The following is a 17,654-nucleotide window of genomic DNA, read 5'->3' on the forward strand; positions in this document are numbered from 1 at the left end:
TTTACCTGCTGAGTTATCTTGCCAACACAAGTTGGGCTGTTTTGACCAAACATTATCTTCTTTATAAAATATTATCAAAAGAATGTTGATATTTGTATCTCCATAGAAATCATGCCATATAATCTTATCAGTGAAAAAATTTTACCAATATATTCTATCTCTGTCATACTTGTAAGACTGTACTCATGAATCTGGGGGGAAAGAACAATTTAAGAGTAATAGGCTATTTTAGTTTTCTTAATATTTTGTCATATAGAATTTTGTTTTGTTTTGTTTTTTTTTTTAAGACCGGCTTTCTCTGTGTAGCTTTGTGCCTTTCCTGGAACTCACTCTGTAGCCCAGGCTGGCCTCGAACTCGCAGAGATCCGCCTGCCTCTGCCTCCCGAGTGCTGGGATTAAAGTAGAATTTGTTTTTAAGGAAGTGATTGTTAATAGTCAACTCATTAAATAAGTTTAAGAAATTGTATCCGTTGTTGCTATCTTATGTGACAGTCACAATCTAGTTTGAGTCATAGAACTCAGATATTTCTGAAAATAAGCCAGTGTAGATTTTCTCCATACTAAAGTAGTACTTGCAAATTAAATCATCAAACTTTCAATCTGGTTATGCTATGAATTTTTTAGTTTTCAAAAAATAAATATTTAGGCTAGAGACACAGCCCAGCAGAATGCTTAGGCTACGCAAGGCCCTGGTTTCAGTCTCCAGCGCTGCCCAAACAGACAAACAAACAAACAGAAACAATAAAAAACAAATCCAATCCATGAGCAAAATCTTTGAGCAGTCAGCTCTAAAGCTCTGTGGAAATGTCTGAAAGCTGCCAGAGATGGCCGATGATCCAGGTCCCCACTGGAAACAGCAGTATGGGGACATACATGGTCAAGAAACAACACATGCTAGCCTAGTCTACAGAGTGAGCTCCAAGTCAGCCAGAACTACATCAGAAACAAAACCAACACCTCAAAAACAAAAACACGAAAAGGCCAACTAAGAGTAGAAGGAATATGGCATTGTGGCTTAAAAAAACAAACCAAGAACCCCCAAAACCCATTTGTGTCCCAGTCTCTTCCTTGACTGGCAACAGTCATAAAGATAGCAATGCATTCCCAGTGTGTGGGGTGCAGGTCTGGTCCAGAGGGGATAGTGCAGATCTACCTTACTTGCAGGTTACTCTGTGTGTGTGTGTGTGTGTGTGTGTGTGACAGAGAGACAGACAAAGGTGTGTGTGTGTGTGTGTGTGTGAGAGAGAGAGAGAGAGAGAGAGAGAGATAGAGAGAGAGAGAGAGAGAGAGAGAGGGAGAGGGAGGGAGGGGTGGTGGTTTTTCTTTTAAACGTGTTATTTCTGGAATCCTCTTTTGAAATCCTGGTTGCCAAAGCAGTAGATCCCAGGGACTGAAGGAGAGTCTACCTTCCCAAGTCACCATATTGTGTTATTCTACCTCATATTTGCTTATTGTTATTTCACGTGTGTATGTGTGTGCCTGAGTGGGTATACATGCATCACTGTGGAGACCAGAAGAGGGCGTCGGATCCCAGAACTGGATTTACTGGTGCCTGTGAGCTGTTTGCCGTGGATGCTCATATCTGAACCCAAGTTCTCTACAGCAGTAGCAACTGATCTTAACCACTGAGCCATCTTTCTAGCCCTTCTAATACCTAATTTTGGACTAAAGTCACGAGACATGCAAGAATAAAAAATATGGTACACTGAAAGATCTTAAAAAATGGACAGACTCCATCCTTGAGGAAACCTAAGCAACGGACTCCTGAGGTTAACTTTTAAAATCAGTTTTGTTTTTTTAAAGTATACACAAAAAAGCTGAAGAAAATCACAAAGAACTAAAGGAAAACAAAATTGTATATAAATAATAAGAAAATGGAAGAATGCATATCTTTATGTACACATGGAATTTTCTCATAAATAGACTGTCTTTTAACAAACTTAAAAATACTGAATTATACAAAGTAGTTTCTGGGACCATGATGGAATGAACTGGAAACCTAACAGGAAAGTTGTAAAATGGTCAAATATTTGGAAATTGAACATTATATTCATACCCAGTGGCTCATAGGAGAAATCACAAAGGAATTTAGAAAGTACTGTGGAATGAGTGAAAGTAAAGTACTGTACAGAAGAATGTCTGAGATTCAACATGTGCTCTACCAAGAGGGTGATTTACAGTTTCAGAGCTTACAACAAACATCGGTAGACCTCAGATCATTAACCTCTGTGTATATCCGAAGGCATTTGTGAGTGAAGAGCAAGCTTAGCCCAAGGCGAGCAGAGGGAAGAAAATAGTAATAATCAGTCATAAAACCAAGAACAGGAGACTATAGAAAAGCAAAACCCAAACAAATTCTTTTCTATAAGCCATCAACTTGACAGACTTGAAATTGGTTGAGTAAGGGTGGGGGAGGGGGCAAGGAAGAGACTCAGATTACTAAATCCTAAGTAAAAGTGGACATTGCTATTGAATTGCATAAAACACAATACATGGAAAAAAAGAGTCAAATTAGCCAGAAATGGAAAAATGCCTAGGAATAAAACTACAAACTGATTCAAGAATTAGAAAGTCTGCAGACTTAAAATAAGTCATGAGATGGAATTGTTGGAGAATCAGCTTTAACATTTAAAGGAGAATTAACACTAACCTTTTTTGATTGTTCCAGAAAGTTCGAGGGAGCTTATTCGTACATGTAACTAACCAGCCATTTAACCAGTCAGTGGTCACAAAAACAACTGAAGAGCTGTCTAATGAGTTTGTAACAGTCCTTAGCAAGGTTTTAGCAGAATTCAGCGGACTTATAAAATAGATCCTGTTATAAGCAAGTGTGATTGATCCCAGGAATCCAAGCATGATTCAACATGGAAAAATGCATTAACATGAAAAGAAATGCTGCCTCTGTTTGCAGGTGACATGCTTTTATGTGTAGAAAACATTAAAAAAAATTAACCAAATTTTTAGTGGAGTACCAGGATTAAAAATCTTGAACAGAACCGAGACACTCTTTACAGTAGCATCCAAACCATGTATCTCCTCTTTAACAAATGCTTTGGATCTGTTCTGTAAAATTTGATGTGTTGGACTTTCATTTAGTTGAGAATATTTCCAAGTGATTCTTGAGGTGTGGCTTTTTTCCTCCCTCCCCCCCTCCCTCCTCCCTCCTTTCCTCCCCCCTCCTCCCTCCCTCCCTTCCTCCTTTCCCCCCTCCCCCATGAGTTATTTAAAGAAACATTGCTTAATTTGTAAATATTTGGAAAGTTCAGGGATATTTCTGTTACTAATTTTTAGTTTAATTGTGGTCTCACAACAGTGTGTAATTGCTATTTTTTTTTTTAGCTTTGTTAAGCTGGCTTTTATGATCCAGAAGTTAGTCTGCCTTGCTGAATAATCCTTGTGAACTTTCCAAGAATCTGTATTCTTATCTTAATGAATGAGATGGGCTATAGTAATCCATCTTATCCAGTCAATTGATGGTATAGTTGAATTCAGTTCAGCCGTACCCTTACTGTTTTTATTTGTTTTGGGCTTGTCTTGTCTGGTAGATCTGCTCATTTGGGACAGAAGGATATTAATATCCATAACCACCATATTGGATTCGTTTGTTTTTCCTGTAGCTAGCTTTGGCTTCACACATTCTCACATTACATGACTGGTTGCATATTCTGTCGTTGATTATTATGGCATCTTGATGTATTTTGTCCCCTTTGTCATTATTTGTTTCCCATGTTATTCCTGGTTAACTTCTTAAACTGAAGTTTGTACTGTCTGAAGTTATTATGGCTATTTCAAGTTTTTTTTTTTTTTTTGGTTTTTCGAGACAGGGTCTCTCTGTGAAGCTTTGCGCCTTTCCTGGAACTCACTTGGTAGTCCAGGCTGGCCTCGAACTCACAGAGATCCGCGTGGCTCTGCCTCCCGAGTGCTGGGATTAAAGGCGTGCGCCACCACCGCCCGGCCTTTTTTTTAAGTTTTAATTGTGTTGTTTTTCTTCTTATATTTCTGAATCATTACTTTGAAGTACTTTCTTTTTATCTCAACTTAAAATTCTCAATGTACAGCTTTTGCGTACTAAAGCCCTTTTGTCCACTCAAGTCCTTTTAAAATTAATCGAAAATCTAATATGCTTCCAAGTTTTGTGAATGTACTCTGCACATCTTAATACATTTATTTGTTAACTTATTTATGTGTGTGCACAGCAGCATGCATGTGGATGTCAGAGAACAACTTGTGGCTTCCTTCAGCTCCCGCCCACTATGTGGGTCCCAGGGATCAGACTCTGGTGGTTGGGTCTCGTTCCAGATACCCTTCCCGAGCCATCGGTTTGGTCCCTATAGAAGTTAAAAAAGACTTTTAAAAGGAGCAGTTTTATATTCAAAGCAAAACTGTGAGGAATATGCAGAGAATCCTGCTTCCGTACATGTGTGATGTCCTTCATTGTCCCTCACTGGTTTATTTATTCGAAGTGCTAAGGCATCACTAACAATCATTGTTCTGCATCCAGAGTTGGTATTAGCGTTTACTGTTCTTACATATTCTGAGCTTAGATACATGATGTACATTTTAAGATTATAATAACATTTTCACTGTTCTAAAAAGCCTTATTGCTCTAAGAATCCTCTTCATTCTACATTATACTCCTGCCCTTGGCCTCCACTTTTCTTTTTATTTTCTTCCTAATTTTAACTGTTCTAGACTGTCTTTATTCCATCTGAAGTTATACATTGTGTAGCTTTTTCAATTTGACTTTTTTTCCACTTAGTCATACATGTTTAAAGTTTATGTCTTTTTATAGCTCATTTCTCTTTAGCACTTAATAATCTTGACATTCAGTTTATTTCTCCTCCATTCAACTACAGTAGGATATCTTAGTTTATACCCCACTTAGGCAATTATGAATAAAATTGTTATAGTTTTTTTGCATAGAGTTTTTTTTTAAAGATTTATTATGCTTACAGATGTATTCTGCATGTCAGAAGAAGGCACCAGACCTCATTACAGATGGTTGTGAGCCACCATGTGGTTGCTGAGAATTGAACTCAGGACCTCTGGAAGAGCAGCCAGTGCACTTAACTTCTGAGCCATCCCTCCAGACTTGTCTGTGCCTTGTAATTGGTGCTTTTTTGTCATCCAACTTTAAACATTGCACTCTGTTCTCTTGCATGCTATGAGAGGTTTTGCGGAGGGAGGATGTCTTTATCATTTGCCTTCCTACAGGGTTTTTTATTTCTTTCTCTTTTTTTTTTTCGAGATAGGGTTTCTCTGTGTAGCTTTGCGCCTTTCCTGGAACTCACTCTGTAACCCAGACTGGCCTCGAACTCACAGAGATCCGCCTGCCTCTGCCTCCCGAGTGCTGGGATTAAAGGCGTGCGCCACCACCGCCCGGCTTTATTTCACCTTTGATATTCTATAGTTTGATAATCCCTTGTGGTATTATTTAAGCTTCGTAGGTTGGCATGTGGTGTCTAATCTGGGGAAGCTTAGGCCCAACTGCTTCAAATGCTACTGTTCCTTCCTTCTCCTGGTATTCTATAGTCCCTTTTCTGTTACGCTATGCTTCTGTAGTGGCCAGTGGGCTCTTGGCTGTTCCATTGCCCCTCTTCCGTCTTTTCTGTTTGCTTTCAGTTTTGGAAGTTACTATTTTCATACAATCAACCCCCCTCCCCTCTGCCCCCGCCATATTCCACTGAGCTCTGTCCAGTCGGCTAATGAACATTTTTAATTCTAACTTTGATTACTTTTTAGAATTTCTACCTCTCATTCATCTGTTCTTTCATGTTGCCTATATTTCCCATTAAAATCCTCAGTATATTAGACATAATTAAAAACAGTCCTGATCTAATAATTCAGTATTCTAGCTCTGTCAGACTCTAGTTCTAATGATTTTTAATTCTCTTTTACCTGTCTTTGTATTTACCTGTACCCTTTAATACTCTTTGTGGATATTATAGTTTGACAAACGGTACTTCTGTCTAGAGTATGGGAAGGATTATGTATGGTAGGCAGAGTCTTCTGTAGTCCTGTGATGAGGGCTGTTAACTTTCGGTGAGTGTGCACCTGCAGTGTTAAAATCCCCTGGCGCATCTGTTTTTGCTTCTGCCTTAGGTGGGATAGGATGAGCACAGGACACCGAAGTTAGGTATGTCCCAAGGCAAAGGACTTCCCAGGGGCAGGGCTTAGGCTCTGACAAAACTCCAGCATGTGAGGCTCTGGTAAAACGTTTCTCCCCAGGACCAGCCCTCTTGACAGAATGTAGATGGGCATGTGGCACACAGCTCTAACCCCAGGACTTGGTTTTCTGTGAGATCTCTAGGCCAGGGTTACAAGGTGGGACCTTGTCCTCACAGAATACAATGGAACAAAACAACCCAGACTTTTCAGAATGCTCTCTCCCACGGTCAGAATCATGATGTGATTTCTCTGACACAGCTGTGAAGACGGGAACTTCTATCAGTGAAGCTTGTACAGTGCGAGGGTCTTAGAGCCACACCTCCTGTGGGTCCCATTCTCAGGGCGTCTGTTCAGAGCCTCGAGCAGTTTGTTTATTTCAGCTCAGGCCTTCCTATTTCCTGCTGCTTCTGCCCGGAGGTCCGGGTTCTGGTAAAATGTGACCGTCTGTAGCAGTTTGCACTGCGTCCTTGTTTCTCAGATGGAGGGAAAAGTGCTGACTCCTCAGTTTGCTTGGCTTTTTAAACACTGTTAGGATACAGGAGATGAGAAAGCAGAAATTGTTTCATTAATAGATACAGTGATTCCTGAGTGGTCGACTTTATCTCTCATGTGCTCAATCTTCTGCTCATTATGGTGGGTCTATGGAAAGTTGACAGTGTTTCCCAGATCTTTCTATTGGACGGTCTCGATAAACCTTCATGTAGGAGCTATGCTGGCTGGCATTATGTCAACTTGACACACGCTATAGTCATCAGAGAGGAGGGGACCTCATTTGAGAATACGCTCCAGATGATAGGGCCATAAGCAGATAATCCTGTGAGACATGTTCTTAATTACTGACCAGTGTGGGGAGGGTCTATCCCACTGTAGATGGGTACACCCCTGGGCTGGTGGTCCTGAGTTCTATAGAAAACAAGCTGAGTAAGCCATGAGGATCAAGCCAGTAAGCAGCACTCCTCTATGGCCTCTGTATCAGCTCCTGCCTCCAAGTTCCTTGCCCTCTTTGAGTTTTGTCCTGACTTCCTTTGGTGATGACCAGTGATATGGAAGTGTAAGCCAAATAAACCCTTTCCTCCCCAAGGTGCCTTGGTCATGGTGTTTCTTTATAGCAAGCACGGTGACTAAGAAAGAGATATATCTTATTTTCAAGGTACCACCTTTGTGTGGGTCTCAACTGGTTGGCAGGGATCTGATGGAGATCTGTCCACTGGCAGTCGGAGCTCCAGTGTCTTTAGTGTGGCCTTCATTGATAGAGAATCCCGTGTTTAGAAGATTTGTGTGCTATTTCTGTGACAGGAGACTTGGGAAAGCTTACAGAGAAAGCTACAGGGCGTGGTTGGTGCTCTTTGAATGTTTTACTGTGGGACATGGACAGACTTTTACAACATTGAGAGACTGGAAGGACATCAACAAGGTTTACTGATTTGACACTGCCTGGAGAGTCTAGAACCTGGGACATTTATGGATAAAATAATGGTAATTAGTTCAGTCAGGATTTATCTACTTTGTGGGGGGAAGTTGTCTAAAACAGAACTGTAAATGACATGGCATTAACTGGTGTTTTTTCCTTTGGTAGTGAGTCATACTGGCTTGCTTCCTGAGACTTCTCTAACAACTAGCTTGAACTCAAATAATGAGACTATCTGTGGCAATTGTTTGCTTGGTCCTTTCCTTGCCATGATGTCATTTCCTTGTAGACAAAACCATCAAAATCACTTGTAAATGTTAGTGTGCCATGCAAGCAACTGAAATATCTTGTCTGAGCCTGAAGTTTCACCAGCTTGTCATCACACAGTGATGTGTAAGACTCCACCAAAGCCCCAGTCATGGCATATATGTAAACCATTTTGTTGTCAGTGTTCTTCCTGATGCACTAATTGCTGCGGTCACAGGGAGCTCTGTCCTTGTTGCCCAGAATCCAAATGGATTGAGACTAAAACCAACAATGTTGGAATCAAATATATCAGATTTATTACTAAGAAACTTTTAAGTAGAGGATATTGCTTCTTCCAGAGCTAAATGGGCTTGTTAACATGACTCTGGCATTTGGCCATCTGACTTAGAGGTGGATAAAACAGACCAGCAGAGGAGTCCCAGTCAGAGGAGTCAAAGAGTGCTTGCTTCTTGGGAGCAGTCTGTTCCTAAGGGAAAGGAGTGTGGAGATGCAATGAACATGTCTCCTTTATTAGTTATAGAGGGATCAGTGTACCCATGAGGAGTGCAGCTGCTTGGACTTTCTCCAGAAGGAGGAAGCCTTTGCTCTACCTAGTGTATCTGCTTCTTATAGTTATCTGTTCCAGCCAGACAGCTGCTTCCTTTCCCTAGAATTCAGCCCTCTTATATATCTTCCTCTGGCTCTTATCCTTTCATCTTGTAGTTTTTGCTTTGATTGGAATTTGTGTCTTTCTACCTTCTTTCGTTTTTATATTCATCATTAATGGAGCTCCAAGATTTCCCTGCTGCATTAGTGCTATATGTTGCTACTGAACGGAATTGCCTTCTTAAACGTAGCTAGGATACTCTGAAGTGTCTGCGTTGGACATCTTGTGTATAAGGGCTGTTGCAGTAATGCCATCTTAATATGTCTTCAGCATAGTCCATTAGTTCTTTTCATCTTGATGTTGGATTCGATTTCCTATTACCTAGTTGTTATGTCTTCTTTCTTTGATATATTCTTATGTTTTGTAGAGTACTTTTTTTAAAAAATACCATCCTTATTAAAAATACATGTGAGATAGTTTTTTGGGAACTTAGGTGTCTGGAAACAAACAAACAAGCAAAACACTCCCAAGAAACCAAACCTGTAATTCTTTCAGTTTAATTGAAGTCTTGAGTGCAGAGTTCTACTCTAGAAATAGTTATTCAGGATTTGATGGCACTGCTCTGGTGCTTTATTATAGCACTTTTAAGAAGTTTGAGGCATTCTTAATTCATTCCTTTGTGTGAATCTAAATTTTGTTGGAAGCCTGGAGAATCTTCTTCATAGCTAGAATTGTGAAATTGTATGATGATTTGCATGGTGATAAGTCTGTTTTGATCATCTGTGCTAGACATGTGGATGAACCTTTTCAGTTCGGAACATTTAATAGGTTTTTAAAAGTTCCTCCAGTTCTACAGGTATGAACTTTTATGTAATCTCAGATTTATCAGCAATGTGTCTCTGTTCTTAGTGCCAGAATTCAAATGCTGTGTTCTACTCCCAAATACCCCAGCCCTGGACTTGACTCTAGCCTGAGAACAGCAGTCTTCTGCCATTGTGGACTAGGAGCAAGGTCCATGTAGAAAGTGATGGAGAGGTGGTTGAGGGTTAAAGTGGTACCTAGCAGACTTTGAATAGTCCTGTTTTTATCCTTTGTCAGACACATGTGAGCCAGTTCAGACTTCTGAATATTGGTTTGGGTTCAGTTTTCTTAGTGTAAGTTCTAGAAATATACCTGCCTTTTTTGATGAATTAAATGGGATTTGACAGCTGATACTAATGAGTATGATGAATAATAATGAAAGTTATATTTCTAGGTATTTGCAATAACAGCAATGTCTCAAATTATGTTCAAATTATATTATGTACAAAACCACCAATTTAGCTACTGTACTGTAGTGGTGTTCTAGTTACCATGGTGTTTTGCTTATATTGTGAAGGAAAGATTAAAGCTTAGGCAAACGATCTTATGAAAATGAATTCATGTTCTTGTTTTCTACTCTTCTGGTAACTATGCATTGAGTAGTTTGGAAATCTGGAGTTAACTATGACAGAGTTATAAAGCAGCAATCATGGCTTTTTGCATTTGTCCATTTTAAAGCAGGCTCTTTTGGCAAGGATGAGGTTGAGTGGTAGAGTGCTTGTGTAGTATACACAGCTCCTGGGTTAAACCTTCCACACTGAAAAAAAGAAGTATTAGAGAGAGCTTTGCATGTACAACTTGATCAGTTTTTTTATTCATTCAGAAATACTTAAGTACAAGTAAGGACAAGGACTGAAAACACCTATCTCCACATCCTCAGAAGAGCATTGGACAGTTTAGCTTGCCTAATTGATGAAAGTCCTGGAGAAATTAGGAATAGCAGGAACATGCCATAAACAACAAAGGCTTTATCCAGCAAATAGCCAACATTATACTAAATGGGAAAAACTTTTTCACTAAGATCAGTAATGAGAAGAATTTCACTCTCGCCACTCGCCTGGAGAATGTTGATGCTTTAACCAGAGCAGTAAGACATAACACAGATGGACAAAAATAGAGAAAGAAGTCAGGTTATCTTTATTCATAGACAGTATGATTCTATACTTAAAGGACCCTTTAGACTCCACCAGAAAACTCCTAGATCTAGTAAACCTTTTCAGTAAAGTTGCAGGATACAAAATCTACATCCAAAAGTTAGTGACTTTCTTATATACTAATAACAAACTCTTTTTTTTTTTTTTTTGGTTTTTCAAGACAGGGTTTCTCTGTGTAGCTTTGCACCTTTCCTGGAACTCACTTGGTAGACCAGGCTGGCCTCGAACTCATAGAGATCCACCTGCCTCTGCCTCCCGAGTGCTGGGATTAAAGGCGTACGCCACCACCGCCCGGCAATATAACAAACTCTTGAAGAAAGAAATTGAGGAAATATTCTTTAAAAGTATTCAGGAATAAACCTAACCAAAACAGCGAAAGACTTCTAAAATGAAAACTTGAAGACACTGAAAAAAGAAACTAAAGAAGATACTAGAAAATGGCAAAATCTTCCATGCTTCTGGATTGGAAATATTAATGTTATAAAGATGGTTGTATTATTGAAATTAATATACAGATTTAATACAATCACCATTAAAATTCCATTGACATTCTTTATGGAACTGGGAAACATAATCCAAAGGTTCATATCAAGCATATAAAACTAGTAATAGCCAATGACTTCCTAAGGAGAAAGAACACAGCTGGAGGTGTTCTAATACCTGACCTCAAAATTCTACTACCCACCTATAGTGTCAAGACCCTGAAATACTTTCAGAAAAATAAGATATGTAAACCAATGGGACAGAACAGAGGATCCTGAAATAAACCGGCCCAGCTCTGAACGTGTAATGTTCAACAAACGAATAAAGTTAAGATCCACCTCTTTTGCACTGTTAAAAAAAAAAAAAATCAAAGTGGATCAAGGACCTTAATGAAAAACCTCAAACTTCTAGAAGGAAATGGGGAATACACTTAAAGGTAGATAGGAACCTTCTGAACAGGAAATAACCCCAAAAATTAACAAATGAGACTACACACAATTAAGTGTCAGCTGAATGTACAGGATCTTACAAAAGAGGATAAAGTCTTTGCCAGCTGTACTTCACACAAGAGCCAATATCTAGAATTTATGAAGAAATGCAAAAATTAAATAGTCCCGCTAAGATGAAAGGAAATGAATTAATGAAACAGACAGTTCTCAGAAGAAACACAAACAGCCAATAAATATTTACAGAAGTGTTCAGTGCCCCTAGCCATCAGGGAAATGCAAACGAAAATAACTTGAAGATTCTGTCTCATCCCAGTGAGAAGAGCTGTCATCAAAAGTGATGATAATAAGTCATGGTGAGGATGTGTGGAAAGAGGAGCCTTGTTCACGGCTGATGGGCCTATACTAGTGTGGCCTTTATGGAAGTCAGTATGTAGGCTTTCCAGAGAAATAAAACCAGGTCTACCATACGACCTGGCCATACCACTTCTGAGCATGCACTCTTGGGACTCCATCCTAGCGCAGAGATACTTGTGCATTTATATTTCCTGCTGCTTTAGTCATCATAACAAGGACAGGAAACCAAGTTAGATGCCCATTAGTAGATGATTGGATAATAAAAATATGATACACAGTGGAAATTTGCATAGCTGTAAAGAAAAATGAAATTGTGCAATTTGCAGGAATAATACATGGATCTGTAGATTCTTTTAAGCAAATTGACCCATATATAGAAAGACAAAGACTGCATGTTCTGTCTCATATGAATTTCAGCTTTTAACACACACACACACACACACACACATACACACACACACACACACACACACACACACACACACACACACACACGAAAGAGAGAGACAGACAGATAGATAGGGGAGAGGAGTATGGGCAAAGATTGAGAAATTAGGAGATCAAGAGAGGACAGTTTTTCTGAGGGAGGAGAGGACAATGGGGTCCATGTGATATGAAAGCATAAAGGAGATGGAAGATGAAGGAGTGTGGGGGGTGTGGGAGGAGGAGAATCAACCAAAACAAATTTTCTTGAAAATATCATAATGCAACAGTACACTGTGCTAATTTAAAGAGTAAGTAATAAAAAGCATAGATAGTCAAAGGGATAAACCTCTATGCAGTCATTAATCAAAACTAATTGTCTACATGTTGGTATGTATTTCAGTCTGTTTTTGTATGTGTGCATGTTAATTTAAACATACATATTACACTGTAAGAGTGTGTATATATTTTCATATTTTTACTTTTCTGATACTCCAGTTTTTAATGGTCATATAATACTGATTTTTATGACTATACTGTAACTTGTATATTTAGGTTTTTCCACCATCTACACACTCTATTAAGCTTAAGAGAAATAAAAGCATGAACTAAAACTGTTAAGGAATCTATGTACTTTGGTGTCCTGTAATGTAGTTGAAACAGGCTTGTTAGAAGGTAGATGGTTTCTAAAATACTGTTTTAAGTTATTAGTAGCCTTTGTTAGTTTGTATTATTTTAAATGTAACTTATAAATCATTCTTTAACTTTGGTATGGCTACTTTAGAATACTGTACACTAGAAATACGCCATCTCTGTCATTTTCTGAGCACTGAGCCAAATGTCTTTGTTTGCAGCTGGGCTCCAAATGCAGAGAACTCAAAGACATTCACTTTGGCCAGTGCTACAAGATCTCAGATGAGGGCATGATTGTCATAGCTAAGGGCTGCCTGAAGTTACAGAGAATATACATGCAGGAGAACAAACTGGTAAGTGCTGTTCGCATTCATGCTGTCAGCTTGGTACCCTTTGAGTCCCTTGTATTTTGTTTACAGATTGTCTTCTGGTTGTCAAGTGGCAAATCCTACTCATTGAAAAGCAGAGATCTCCTCCATACTGTTTTCTACTGTGGTCATCTAAGCGAATAGATTCTTGTATGTGGTGCTGGGTTGTTAAATGTTCTTCACTTAATGTGCTCTTTGTGTCTTTAAAGAATTTCGACAGTGAATTAAACCCAGGTAAACTGGAATAGATAAAACTTGTTAGCAAAACCTGTCCATCGTTGGAGTTTCTGTGGTCCCTCTAGGAATTATAATTCTAGACTAAGAATATTTTAATGCTCATTATATAATACATTATATAATGTATAAATTAAAATACACTTATAAATAAAATTTTTTACTTAGAATGGTGAAAAGATAGGACCTAGTAAATTTGGGCAAATAATCTTGATAATTATGTAAGTTTTATATTTTAAGTACATGTATATGTGTCTCACAGTGTATTAATGCACTACTCAATTTTCTTTTATTGAGATGTAATTACATAAGATTCATTGGTTTTTATTATATCCATAAGCTGTGCATTCATCATCAATATCTAATTGTATAACATTTCTTTATCAGATCAAATCCTGATCATTAGCCATCACTCCCTGTTTTTTTTCTAGCACTTGATAACTGCAATTTATTTCCTGTTTTTTATAAATTATCCTATTTTATATGTTTTGTAGTATGTGATCCTTTGTGTCTTTTTTCAGGTTCATCCATACTGTAGCTTGTATCCAAATTTCAGTCCTATTTATGGCTGAATGAAATACAAAGCCATTTAATTTTAACTGATAGGGATATCGTATCAGTTGCCAGAAGATGTTATCACTGGGGAGGAACTAGTAGGGACTTTCAGTGTTGAAAATAAGGTCTTTATAAAAAAGACTTGTTTTTAAATTTGCATCTCAAAATGTAGACATTTTTGTTGCTATTTTCAGTTTTTAAAATTCTAAAATTTTTAAGAATTTTGAGATTATAATTACATTTTCCCCTTTTCTTTCCTCCATCCAGACCCTCCTGTAGACCCTTCTTCCCCACTCTCCTTCAGATTCATAGCCTTTTTTCTCTAACTGTTATTGCTTACATCTATGTTCCTAAATAGAGCTTGTTCAGTTTGTATAGTTCTTTGTATGTGTGTTTTCAGGGCTGACCACTTGGTATTGGCTATCCAGTCAGTGTGCTCTTCCCTGAGGAAGACAAGACCACTTCTGTCACTCCCAGCTTTCCTCAGTTGTCTGCGGTTCTTTGTGTAGGGTTGAAGCCTTGTAGGTCTCCCCAGTTTGGCATGTTTTTTGGTGTCATCATTGTTTAGCTCATGTTTGGGGGTCACATTGGTAAGACTGTATGGGTGTAGTCTCACAGCAGTTTGGGGGTCACGTTGGTAAGACTGTATGGGTGTAGTCTCACAGCAAGCTCCCTGGTCCTCTGGCTCTCACAATCTTTCTGCCTCCTATTCTGCAATGTTCCCCGAGCATTAGGTGAGAGAGTGTTTTGTAGATGTCTCTATTGGGACTGGGGTTCACGATTGCCTTTTGATTGTTGGGGTTTTCTGTAGTGGTTTCTATTTATTGCAAGAAGTTTATAGTGGTATTTGCTCTGCCCATGACCTTGGGCTGTATGGCCCAAAGGAGGCCGTGCTTCTTGACCTTGTACGTGACCTCTTATAAGGCATTGAAGGGTCACATGCCCCTTCTTCCTGCTCCTGCCTGCGAAGTGGATTCACTCCTGGTCAGATCAGAGGATGACTTCAGCTTTCAACTTCATTCTGTATTCGTGAGTGTATTTCCTCAATTTATATCTTAATAAATTCTGTTACCCATTTAATAAACTCACGTGGATTGATCCTAATAGAAGTTTCCTTGATGAAGAGTGCAGATCACTTATCTGTGGATCTAAGGACAAATGTTTATAGATTGTTGTTAGGGATTTTGCTGGTTTAGTAAATTAGTAGTTGTAGGCTTTCCTCAGTAACGATGATTTCACTTGTACTGAGTATTTAGGTAGATTTCCAGTACCAGACATGGTTGGTCTTCCTCTTATTGATCAGATTTTAATGGGGCTACCACTGAGGTATTTGTGCCACTACTGGACCCTTAGGGTTATCACGCCGAGCTGGTGGTTGATGTGGTTCATAGGTGTCATAAGTGGGTAGAACTGTTGGTTGCCTCCTTCCTTTGGAAGCTTTCTCAGTGCTGTCTGGTACATGAATGCTAGTCCTCAAGAGGACCCATTCATTTTTAAAAGGCAATGAAATGCCTCACTTGTATGGACTTCAGTTGTGGAAGGGTTTTGAAGCATCACCTCTTCTGTTGAGATGACACTATTTAAAAGTTATTTTAAAATAGAAGCACTGTGAACTAAATTAAGTGCTTTTATTACCTCAAAATACGCTTTTCCCTTGAAAATACGCAATAAAAAGTACCTCACAGTTCTTCTTTTTTTTTGTTTTTTCAAGACAGGGTTTCTCTGTGTAGCTTTGCGCCTTTCCTGGAACTCACTTGGTAGTCCAAGCTGGCCTCGAACTCACAGAGATCCACCTGCCTCTGCCTCCCGAGTACTGGGATTAAAGGCGTGCGCCACCACCGCCCGGCATCTTTTTAAAGCTAATATAAATATAACCACTTGAGGGTGTCTGAGTTTATAGAGTTAGGTTTTCTGTGTTAGATAGACTGACGTTTTGTTTCTCACTTGTGTTGTGACCCAGCAGAAATTATTGAAGGCCATTAGACCTCACTTAATGTTAATGGTATTATATTGATATTTGTCTTTCAGGTTATAGTTGAAGATTAAATGGCGTAATAAATACTCTCGAATTTCTTAATGCAATTTCTGACCCATAAGATACACTAGAAGCCCAAGGTAGTTCACATTTGATCATAAGTAATTTATTCAGCTTTCGTTTTCATGGTACACAACATAATTAAAGATCATTAACCCTGTCTCACACGTTCTCTAGTCTTTACTGGGATAGTTGTTGATTTGATGAACACTTGTCGTAAGCACAGAGAAACACTTCTGTTGCCACCGGAGGAGGTAGCCAGTGGCCTTGCACAGGAGGCGCTATTCATGGGGGAGGTTATGCTTCAGTTTCTTGCTTTTTTGGTCCATGTTGTATTACATTGAAAATGTGACATATACTTAAATCCGAAGGAAATAAGGTCTGGGTTTAGTTTTTATTTCATGGAGGATTTAGAGTGTTGTGATAAACCTTAAAGAGAAGCCAATGTAATTCTCAGTGAGGTTCTTAAAAGGAAATTCAGAACACATTGAGCTCTGTTGGACAGTTGAATCACGGATAACTAACTTCCCACAGGACTTAAATGTATTTATGTGAAATATGTAAGTAGTCAACTGTTTTTGTTTTGACAAGTATTATTGGTCTTTGCTAATTACATTAGCTACTAATAGAGGAACTTAAGAAAGAGCACTATGCCAGAAAGGATGCTATACAGTTTGACTTGTGCTTTGATCAGTATTCAAATGAACTCTGTTATTCTGCTCTCTTAATAAATTGAATCTTCTCCAAAAGACTTGGAGCTGCTGCTTAGTAGGGAATGGCAGCAGTTGATTGCATGCATCTTTCATGTTAAGCCTTGGCCTTTAGATGGCAGCATTGTCTTGGTATATGTTTCACGGACGGAGCTTTTCCATCCTTGATGCAGCTATAAAGATGTAAGACTTAGTTTCTGCTGATGTGAGGCTTCATTTAAAATTTTTGTCTTTCAGGTGGCATTAATGGGGACATTTCTTTTTTGTGTCTTATGATACTAATTGCATGAAGAATGCTATAAATTGAATTGCCTTTGTATGTGAAGCAGAGAGAGGCTTGAATATTCTTATACTCAAGTAGGGTGGGGTGATGGGAAGAAGGAAGGGATGCAAAATACAAAATAGTGGTAGATCTGTGCCCACCACACAGACATTGTCAATAGTCTGTTATATTTTCTGATGCTTTTTGAAGTAATAAAGCAAGGCAGCTTCAGTATCTGTCACTTTGCATTTTTGTTCTCCCATTTTCTCTTTCCAAAGGGAGCTATAATAATAACCTTCTAAAAAGTAATTTAACGGCCATGTGGTTAAGTATCTTGTCTCATAGTGTATGTTCAGACCGTGCTTGGTATTTAGTTTAATTGTTGAGGTCTAGCCACAAAAACTATGTAATTCTTTTTTTTGGTTTTTTTGAGACAGGATTTCTCTGTGTAGTTTTGGTGCCTGTCCTGGATATCGCTCTGTAGACCAGGCTGGCCTTGAACTCGGATCTGCCTGGCTCTGCCTCCCAAGTGCTGGAATGTACCACTGCCGCCTGGCCTAGTGATTCATTACTATTAACTCCTACTTATCTGTCATATGTCTCCTGCTTATCCGTTCTTAACTGAAGGCACTTACATTGTGCCTGGCATTTTGTTGTCCTAGGCAATATTGCGGTAAAGTCTGTGTGTAAGTCTACTGTGCTTA

General features: G+C 38.9%; 1 protein-coding gene across 5 annotated transcripts in view; it reads left to right on the forward strand.

Annotated features, from left to right (window-relative positions):
* Fbxl17 (F-box and leucine rich repeat protein 17) overlaps nt 1-17,654 on the forward strand; it is a 466,425-nt gene that overhangs the window by 18,575 nt on the left and 430,196 nt on the right. For 4 of the 5 annotated variants that reach the window (XM_052750239.1, XM_052750238.1, XM_052750236.1 and 1 more), the window contains exon 4: nt 13,008-13,139. The exons of the other annotated variant lie outside the window; for it this stretch is intronic. In XM_052750239.1, the coding sequence (XP_052606199.1) occupies nt 13,008-13,139 (132 nt within the window). The remainder of the gene's footprint in view (nt 1-13,007; nt 13,140-17,654) is intronic. 5 annotated transcript variants of the gene reach the window in all.

Source organism: Peromyscus californicus, unplaced genomic scaffold (genome assembly GCF_007827085.1).
Source record: "Peromyscus californicus insignis strain IS unplaced genomic scaffold, ASM782708v3 Scaffold_21__1_contigs__length_65335640, whole genome shotgun sequence".
NCBI classification, from domain to species: Eukaryota; Metazoa; Chordata; class Mammalia; order Rodentia; family Cricetidae; genus Peromyscus; species Peromyscus californicus.